We start from the raw sequence: 9848 nt of genomic DNA, 5'->3' as shown, positions 1-9848 counted from the left end.
CGACATACGAGGTGGGCATAAGACACCTGGGTGCGCCTGGGGCCTGGGCACACCCTGGTGTATCTTGGGGCCTGTGGGCCCCCGTTTGCATTGATTCCACCTCCCAAAAATCACATATATTCGAAAATAATTCTCCGTAAATTTATCGCATTTGGACTTTTTTGATATGGATTTTCTGCAAAACAAAAAACATGCAACAAACAGGAACTGACACTGGGCATTGGATCAATATGTTAGTCCAAATAAATCGTATAAAATGGTGCCAAAAGTGTTTAAAAGTTGTATAATATTGGCGTGAAACAATTAAAAATTATAGATACGGCGGAGACATATCAACATCCCCAAGCTTAATTCCTGCTCGTCCTCGAGTAGGTAAATGATGAAAAAGATAATTTTTGACGTGGAATGCTACCTAGCATAAACTTGATCATATATCTAATCATGGCATGGATATTATGAAATAAGTGATTCAGAGCAATAGTCTATAATTTGACATAAATACATCAATACTCAGGCATCCCAACAAACAATCATGTCTTTCAAAATATCAACGCTAAATAAAGTTATCCCTACAAAATCATATAGTCTTGTCATGCTCTGTCTTCTTAACACAAAGTATTTATCATGTACAACCTCGATGACAAGCCGAGCAATTGGTTCATACTTTTTAACTCACTTCAGGTTTTTCAACCCTCACGCAATAGATGAGCGCAGGCCATGGATATGACACTACGAGTGGAATAGAGTATGATGATAGGTGTCGTGGAATTGTCACGACAGATGTCCTAGAGCAAGGACTTAGTCATAGGGCCATCGCACTAGGAAGCTTAAAGGGGTTAATCGGGACAAAGGACACAAGAGAGTTTTATACTAGTTCGGCCCCTTATGATGAAGGTAAAAGCCTACGTCTAGTTGGGATTGGTATTGCTGGGGTTTCGATCACCAAGAGGCTCAACTCGCCGGCTTGGTTCTCGACTTGTTGTTTCTTGCCCTAAGCCGCCACCGGGTCGTCCCCTTATATACCTGGGTTGACGCCTGTTGGCCTACAGAGTCCCGGCCGGCTCATAATCGTGTCCGGCTCGGTGACTTCCTTTACACGCCTTTCTTTACAAGTCTTTCCTTACATACGGCGGTTCACAATAACGGGCCTTAAACCGCCTTTCAGGCCTTTGGGCCTTCTATAAGACTTCATAAACGGTAATCTTGAATGTTGGCCGGGCTTCTTGTGTAACCCACCATTGGGGCTAACCCGGCCCCTCCTGGGCGGGTCATAACTGATAGTAATATCCCCAACATTAGGCCCCAGGTTGACTTTGAACTTCGTTCTTTGTCAATCTTCAATACTTAGACAAAAAATCCATCTTCTTATCTTCGCTGAAATTTTCTTGTAACCCGCCGTGACGTCACCTCTTAAAAATGCAAAAAACTGTCATGACATCATCTTCCAACGGATCTTTTATCTTTAATGTTTCCCGAGAATCGAGGCGCCTGTATAGCTGGATAACCATTTATTCGGTTCTTCCTTGATCTTCGCACCCGTCTGTTCGCATCTTTTCCTTATAAATAGGCACACCTCGGCCTTCTCATTCTCCTCTCTCGCTCCGTCTTCTTCCTCACGCAAACCCTCTGCTGCTCGAGTTCTGTCGCCGCCGCGCCTCATCTCCGTCTCCGTCGACTTAGGCCGCCGCATCAACCTGAACCGATCAGAGAAACCACGGTGACCTCCGCAGTAGGCCTGCAACTGTAAGTTTTCTTTCCTTTGTTTCTCAGATCTTCATTAGGATTTCCAAGCTCCTGCGTGTTCTTCGTAGTTCATCATAGTTCTTCATAGTTCTTCCACTGCCAGCTTTTTCTGATCCAAAAAGTCATATATATGCTCGCGCAGTAGTGTTTTTGTACCTCTTCTTGACCCATAGATCTCTTTCTCTGATTAAAAAGGCTGCTTCAGAACTTACCGACTCCTCTGTACTGAACTTTTTAGGTCTAGAATTGTTTTCATTTTGAACAACCATTTTGATCTGGAATAATACCAAGCAACGTAGGAAACTTGTTTGTCTCAATACTTAGCTGATTTTGCCTTCTTCAAATATCTGTAGTCATGGCGGCTTATCATGTCGGCTTAATTTCCCTTTATATGTCATTAGCCCTCAACATAAGCCGTCATTACTTGTTTTGCATCTTCATCCCTTAACTGTTAATCTCAACATTAAACTGAACCAGCATGTTGCTTTTCTTTTCAGTTCCTTGCACATCATGCCGTCCAAAACACCAACCATCTGTAACTGGGTTCCCTCAACCATAACTAAGGAACGTTTAAAGGAGTTCTTCACCATAGGATTTCTGCCAGCGAAAATTGTCATGTCTTACCGTGCCCCTGACCCGGAACAAGAACGGCCCAATCCGAGAGATGGTGAGGTGATCGTTTTTACTGACCACATGAACCGTGGCTTCTCACCGCCCGGCTCAAAGTTCTTCAGAGAGGTCCTCCACTTTTTCAAACTCCACCCTCAAGATATCGGGTCCAACTCCATATCTAACATCTGTAACTTCCAAGTGCTCTGTGAGGTATATCTTCAATAAGAGCCGACCGTGGAGTTGTTTAGAGAATACTTTTATCTAAACCGGCAGAACGAGTGCACCAACGGTCTTAGCTTAGAGCTCGGAGGCATATCGATTCAGCGCCGGCAGGGTGCCGTCTTCCCCCTCATTGTCTTACCAAGTCATCCAAAGGACTGGAACCAGACTTGGTTCTACTGCCAGGACATTTCACCAGCAAACGAGAAGCCACTGCCAGGTTATCACCCTGATCGTCTTGACTCCAAGTTCGCACTTCCTGATAAACTTACCGTCGCTGAACGCAAGAGGCTGATACCATCTATCAAAAGGATCAATGCTCTGTTGGGGAATGGGTTAACTGGAGTTGATTTGACCCGCTGCTGGATCTCATGGCGGGTCATCCCTTTGAGCCGTCGGTCAAAGCTGATGTATGAGTATGGTGGAGGCCCGGATGACTCTCTTCGTCACAGCCCTGTTCAATTGAAAGAAGAAGATATTGTCTCAATGTCAACTCTTCTGGTGAACGGGAAATATGAAGATTGCAGTGTCGTTGGGTTAAACCCCTTCTGCCAGCTTAACCTGGTGCCAGAAGTAAGGATGTCATTATTTCTCTCTTTTGTATTTTTCCGGCCGTATTGTTTTAATACTTGCCTGACTCTTTACCTTGTTTTTACCTGTCTGTAGGCCAACTCTGACTTCTTGAAAGTTAAGTATGACCACGAGGCGGTCAAGAAAGCGAAAGCCGCCGCCATAAACGCCAAGAAAATGATCTAGAGGTCGAAAAAGAAGAAAAAGAGTACTGCTGAAGATTTGATGAAGCTTGATGATACATCTGACTCAGAGGTAGCCCTTGATTCCCTTGGCCAATTTTTTAACAATCTTATTGACACTGCTCATTACCAGGATGACACTGGGGCCAGTCAGGCTGTGGAAGCAGAGGTAACTATCATTTCCTCCGACTTAGAGCCCTTGCCAAGACAAAAAGTTCGACGAGTGATCCATAAAGTAAGGTTTTCTAACCCTTTAGCTCACTTGGATCCCAACTTTTGTTTGAAAACACGACAATATGAAAGCCGCCGTCAAGCTTGGACTGAAGATGAGCCGGCTATCATTCAAAAAACTCCTCAGAAGCATCCGAATGAGGTTTACTTCTTTCTTTCTTTAACTGTTTTTACTGGATCCTCCTCCTTGTATTACTTTTAACTCTATTTTATCCTTTCAGGAGGTGTCTCGCTCTTCTGGCGACTCATCGCAGATGCAATTTCCGGCCTTCAAGACTGCCCCTGGGTGATGAAAAATCCTCATATTTTCCGGGTTTGTTCAAATTGTATCTTTATACTGATGATCTTGCAACACTTTTCTTAGTGGCCAAGCTAAATCCAAGAAAGCGAAGGTAGCTAAATTGGTGGAAGACCCGCCAGTGCTTGCATCTGACCCGGCCAGGCCATCCTCTCCATTAACCGACGCTCCACCAGACCCGCCTGTTGATGTAGAAGCAAATCCTCCTGAGCCGTCATTTGATGAGACCACTGTGAACCCTTCTGCTACTGGACCATCAAGCTCAGCCAACCCACCATCACCGTCTGCACAAGACGTTCAGATCACCGGGAGCCGCTTTATTGAACTAGGGAATCCAACCGTGCTGGCTCGGTGTACTGCAAAACAAGAGGCATTGGAGAGGCAGAAAGTTCACTTTGACGTTGCCAACTATGACCATCTAAATGCCAATGATATTCTATCCGGCTATCTTAGCCATGTACACTCCAGTCGCGACTCTGAGATTGAAATGGTCAAAGATCTGCAGTTGAAATACGAGGTACGTTCTTCCGGCTTATCTATATTCCTTCAGCCCCCAAGTCTTCAGATTTTTATGAGAGAACTGGAATGATCTGTAGACTTTAAAATATAGACCGAGACCTTTACCTTTGAAACTTGTCTTGAATTCAATAGAACAAAGCTTCACCTATAGTCCCCAAGGGCCGGTTCATTTTGATCATAAATGAACCGGTACTTTAAATTGTTTGGTACCATATTCAAAGGACTTAATACTCCGGCTTAACCTTGAGAAACTTGCTGAACTGCATACATTAGCCCCCAAGTGCCAAGTGCTGTTACTTTGTAAAGGACTTGAGACTTAAAGTATGTCTTTAGAGTCATAAAAATTTGATTTGGCATACATTAGCCCCCAAGTGTCAAGTGGTTTTTTGTAAAGTACTTGAGACTTGAATCTTGCTCTTTGAACTTGAAACAAAATCTTGACTCACCTGAATGTTTTGCAGAATGCCTTATCGGAATTGAACTCGCAATTGACTGATGCGAAGACCCGGCTAGCGAGTCAGGAAGCAGAAATCAAATCTGCTAACTCCAAACTGCAAATAAGTCTCTCTGAGACGGAAAATTTAAAGACCACCTTCGCTGCAAAGAAGAAAACTTGGGAAGAGGAAAAAACGCTTCTGACCCAACGTGCTGAGAAGGCCGAAACAACCCTTGAAGAGATTTCAACAGAGCTGAACGGGTTAAAGGGCCGGATGTCTCAAATGGTGGCTGCCATCTTTGGTAAGCCGTACAACTTTAATTTTGTGTACTTTCTGCTGATCCAGAGTATAAACCGCCAGCTGACTTTGTGTATAAAATATGTGCAGACCCTCGAAGAAAAAATTTGAGCCAAGACCCTTTGATTAAACTGAAGGCAGTGTATACTTTGGTAGAACAACTGTATATTGGTGCACAGCAGGCTCTTGCCCCCATCTCTCCTGTCAATCAAGGACCCAACCGGCTCAGCGACGTCCTGAAGAAACTGTCAATCCTGCCCGCCAGGTTTCAAGAAGTGAAACGCTCCTGCGCGCGAGCCGGAGCTTTGACTGCCCTGAGCCGCTCCAAGGCTTGGGTGCCAGACCTAGACCCGGCGGACGTGGCCAGAGGCTATTCCACTGTGAAAGAAGATGGTTCTCCTTTTGGGCAGGATGACTTCATGGCCTGCATGCGCGGAGTCCGACCTCAGGCAACTACCCTGGGAGATGACACCAATATTGACAAATACCAGCCGGGTTTTGATGCTGAAAATAAGAAGATGGCCACTCCCTCGTACAAGGTAACAGATTTGATTCCACCGGTAAGAGAAGACACATTTGGCCCGGAAGTTGACCCGGTCGGCCTGATCGACGGCGAAGCCGAATTTGTCGCCGTGAATGGTTTTGATTGGTCAAAACCCAACTTCCAGCCAATAGAAGGTGGTGAACCGGCGAGGGAGGAACAATGATCATCTTCATGGGTTTATAAAGCCTTGTAATAGCTTAGTTGTGAAAACACTATATGCTTTGCTTATGCCATCGCGCATAAAACACTTCTATGTGATTCTGTGTTTCCTGATGCCACTGTATGCATCGTATTTAATGTTTGTTTCTGCAATATTTGAACTCTGTTCCTGTAGATACAAAGAAAAGACTAGCTTGGCGGCTTAGAACCAAACGGGTTAAAACACCCGGTTTATAGCCAATATGTTTACCATAGTAGGAACCAAAAACAAATATAAACAAAGGACAAGGGCTGAGATTAACTCTTTTAGTTAATACAGCAGGCAATTGTGTATAAGTAATAACCATACCTTGTACCTTTTGATCCCTAGACCGCCAGCTTGAATAACCCGAGTGATGAAATTGATAATTCAAACTTTATGAGAAGTCAATGCTTTTGAATACTCAATGATAATTATACCTTGGTAGCTGTGTTGTCAAATAGTCAAGCCGGTGAAGAAGATCAGGCTACTTATTTGTAATATTGAGACAACAAAAAACTAAAAGGCAAACAATAGATAATAAGCATAATTTAGCCTCGTATTCAAAATGTTGGGGGCTTCTGATTCGAATACGATCAGTAAACTGGACCAAAGGGGTTAAGCTAAGGTTCGAATACGACCATATAGCCCCCAATGGTTTTGGCGTTGCGCCGATTAAGAGGGTACCGACAGCTATGTTCTCTTTGGTTCGAATACGACCTATGTTTGAACAGGAAGCCCCCAAATGACCTTGAGAGGTTTTTAACGACCCTGATTCGAATACGATCCAAGTCGAACCCAAAAGGGGTTAAGCTATGATTCAGATACGATCAAGAAGCCCCCCAAGTGAGTTTGGCCTTGAGCCGATCAAGAGGGTTACGACAGCTATGTTCTCTTTGGTTCGAATACGACCTATGTTTGAACAGGAAGCCCCCAAGTGACCATGATAATTGCAGCTAGATTCGAATACGATCATAAGCCGGTCCAAAAAAGGTTAGACTTGATTCAAATATGATCAGCTCCTTAATAGTCATTTGAGAATAAGAAATAACACAGATGCATAATATTTTAAAAGAAAAGAGACCGATGGTCTTACTTTATTACTTATCATGGTATATATAATGTCAAAGTATGTACATGATGAGAGCCGGTGGCTCAGGTGTAGTATGGCTGAAGTTGAGCAATGTTCCACGGCCGGCGGGTCTCCTCCTCCGACTTACGTGAGTCTTTGTGCTCTTGAACGTCAATGATGTAATATGACCCGTTGTTTAAGTTCTTACTGACCACAAAAGGTCCTTCCCAAGGTGGGGATAACTTGTGTGCATCTGACAGATCCTGGATGAGCCAGAGCACCAGGCCGCCTTCCTGAAAAGTCCTGGACTTAACCCGACGGTTGTGATAACGGCGCAGGTCCTGTTGATAAATTGCTGACCGGGCCGCTGTTAAGTCTCTTTCTTCATCCAACAAGTCAAGTGCATCCTGTGTGGCTTGTTCATTATTAGCTTCAACATAAGCCGCCACACGGGGCGAGTCATGACGGATGTCACTAGGCAACACTGCTTCTGCTCCATAAACCATGAAGAAAGGTGTGTAACCTATAGACCTGTTGGGTGTGGTGTTGATACTCCACAACACCGAGGGTAATTCCTCTACCCAACAACCCGGCATTCGCTGTAAAGGAACCATAAGCCGAGGGTTTGAGCCCTTTCAAAATTTCCTGATTGGCTCTCTCAGCTTGACCATTGGATTGAGGATGCGCTACAGAAGAAACATCAAGCCGGATGTGCTCACGTTGACAAAACTCCTCCATAGCCCCTTGGGACAGATTAGTGCCATTGTCAGTGATAATGCTGTTTGGAAAACCAAAACGGAAGATCACCTTTTTCATGAACTGAACCGCCGTGGCCGCGTCACACTTACTCATAGGCTCCGCCTCAACCCACTTAGTGAATTTATCAACTGCCACCAAGAGATGTGTCTTTTTATCCTTAGACCTTTTGAAAGGTCCCACCATATCAACCCCCAGACCGCAAACTGCCAAGTGATTGGAATCATCTGGAGCTCTTGAGCCGGCACATGCGCTCATCGTGCTAACTTTTGACATCCATCACATCTGCTGACCAGATCCTCTGCATCAGCGTGAGCCGTCAACCAGTAAAAACCGTGACGAAAAGCCTTGGCCACCAGAGATTTTGACCCGGCGTGATGACCACAATCGCCTTCATGGATCTCACGAAGTATTTCTTGACCTTCTTCGGGGGAAACGCACCGCTGAAATGCTCCGGAGACACTGCGATGGTATAATTCTCCATCCGAAATCGTCATTGACTTAGACCACCGGGTTATCTGTCGAGCCAGGGTCTCATCTGCTGGCAACTCTCCCCGGGTCATGTAAGCCAAGAACGTTACTGTCCAATCTGGGATGATATGGAGAGCCGCCACCAACTGCGCCTCCGGGTCAGGAACAGCTAAATCTTCTTCTGTGGGCAATTTGATAGAGGGGTTATGCAAAACATCCAAAAAGGTGTTAGGTGGTACCGGCTTTCGCTGAGACCCCAACCGGCTTAAGGCATCAGCCACTTTGTTCTTTCGACGGTCAATGTGCTCCACCTGATAGCCTTTAAAGTGCCCTGCAACAGCATCATCCTCCCGGCGATAAGCCACCATGAGAGGGTCCTTGGAATCCCACTTGCCCGATACCTGTTGAGCCACTAGATCTGAGTCGCCAAGACATCTGACCCGGCTCAAACTCATCTCTTTTGCTACTCGAAGACCATGGAGCAAGGCTTCATACTCTGCTGCATTGTTAGTGCAAGGAAACATTAATCATAATACATAACAAAATTTGTCACCTCGCGGAGAGGTTAACACAACTCCAGCCCCCGAGCCTTCCAACTGTCTAGACCCATCAAAATGAATAGTCCAATACGTGTTGTCTGGTTTCTCTTCTGGCATCTGCATCTCTGTCTAGTCATTAATGAAGTCAACCAGTGCTTGAGATTTGATCGCAGTACGTGGCACATACTTCAATCCATGAGACCCAAGCTCAATTGCTCACTTGGTGACTCGCCCAGTGGCTTCTCTGTTTTGAATGATGTCTCCCAAAGGAGCAGAGCTAACCATGGTGATTGGATGTCCCTGGAAATAATGCTTAAGCTTCCGGCTTGCCATGAACACCCCATATACAAGCTTCTGCCAATGTGGATATCGTTGCTTGGATTCAATTAGCACCTCACTAACGTAATAAACCGGCCGTTGAACCGGATGCTCCTTGCCAGTCTCCTTGCGCTCCACCACAATAGCCACACTAACAGCTCGTGAGTTGGCGGCTACGTATAACAGCAGCGGCTCTTTCTCAATTGGAGCAGCCAGGACCGGCGGCTCAGCAAGCTGTGTCTTCAGATCTTCAAAAGCAGAGTTCGCAACATCGCTCCAAACAAAATCATCTGTTTTCTTCATCATCTGATACAGAGGCATTGCCTTCTCCCCTAACCGGCTTATGAACCGGCTCAAAGCAGCAACACGGCCCGCCAGTCATTGAACGTCATTGATGCATGTTGGTCGGGCCAGGGATGTAATTTCCTTGATTTTCTCCGGGTTAGCCTCAATACCTCGGTTAGACACCAAAAAACCCAAGAGCTTGCCGGCTGGGACTCCAAAAACACACTTGGCTGGGTTAAGCATCATTTTGTAGACCCGGAGATTATCGAAAGTCTCTTTCAGATCTGTGACCAAGGTTTCCTCTTTCCTGGATTTTACCACTATATCATCCACATAAGCATGAACATTACGCCCAATTTGATTGTGAAGACAATTCTGCACACACCGTTGGTAAGTCGCCTGGGCACTCTTAAGCCCAAAAGGCATAGACACATAGCAAAAAACTCCAAAAGGAGTAATAAAAGCTGTCTTCTCCTGATCCTTGACCGCCATCTTGATCTGATGATAACCGGAATAAGCATCCAAGAAACTCAAATGTGCACAACCCGCGTAGCATCAATGATCTGACCAATATGGG

General features: G+C 45.3%; 1 protein-coding gene across 1 annotated transcript; it reads left to right on the top strand.

Annotated features, from left to right (window-relative positions):
* The first annotated feature begins 3249 nt into the window (after positions 1–3249).
* LOC147984611 (uncharacterized) lies at positions 3250–5971 on the top strand. Its single transcript, XM_087539783.1, has 6 exons — positions 3250–3399; positions 3460–3699; positions 3779–3843; positions 3922–4372; positions 4836–5112; positions 5199–5971. Exons 1-6 carry the CDS (start codon positions 3370–3372, stop codon positions 5813–5815), a joined length of 1680 nt encoding a protein of 559 aa, XP_087395909.1. The 5' UTR covers positions 3250–3369; the 3' UTR covers positions 5816–5971.
* Positions 5972–9848: the final 3877 nt, after the last annotated feature.

This window comes from Triticum urartu, chromosome 2A (assembly GCF_056163025.1).
Source record: "Triticum urartu cultivar PI428250 chromosome 2A, HENAU_Tu73, whole genome shotgun sequence".
In the NCBI taxonomy this organism is placed as follows: domain Eukaryota; kingdom Viridiplantae; phylum Streptophyta; class Magnoliopsida; order Poales; family Poaceae; genus Triticum; species Triticum urartu.
The sequence above is the reverse complement of the archived record's forward strand: the minus strand, read 5'-3'. Positions and strand labels throughout refer to the sequence as shown.

Coding starts and splice junctions, on each gene's coding strand:
- LOC147984611 (XM_087539783.1), top strand. CDS start 3,370: ATGAAGCTTGATGATACATCTGACTCAGAG. Junction 3,700..3,778: donor CTCAGAAGCATCCGAATGAG/GTTTACTTCTTT, acceptor TTATCCTTTCAG/GAGGTGTCTCGCTCTTCTGG. Junction 3,844..3,921: donor GCCTTCAAGACTGCCCCTGG/GTGATGAAAAAT, acceptor CACTTTTCTTAG/TGGCCAAGCTAAATCCAAGA.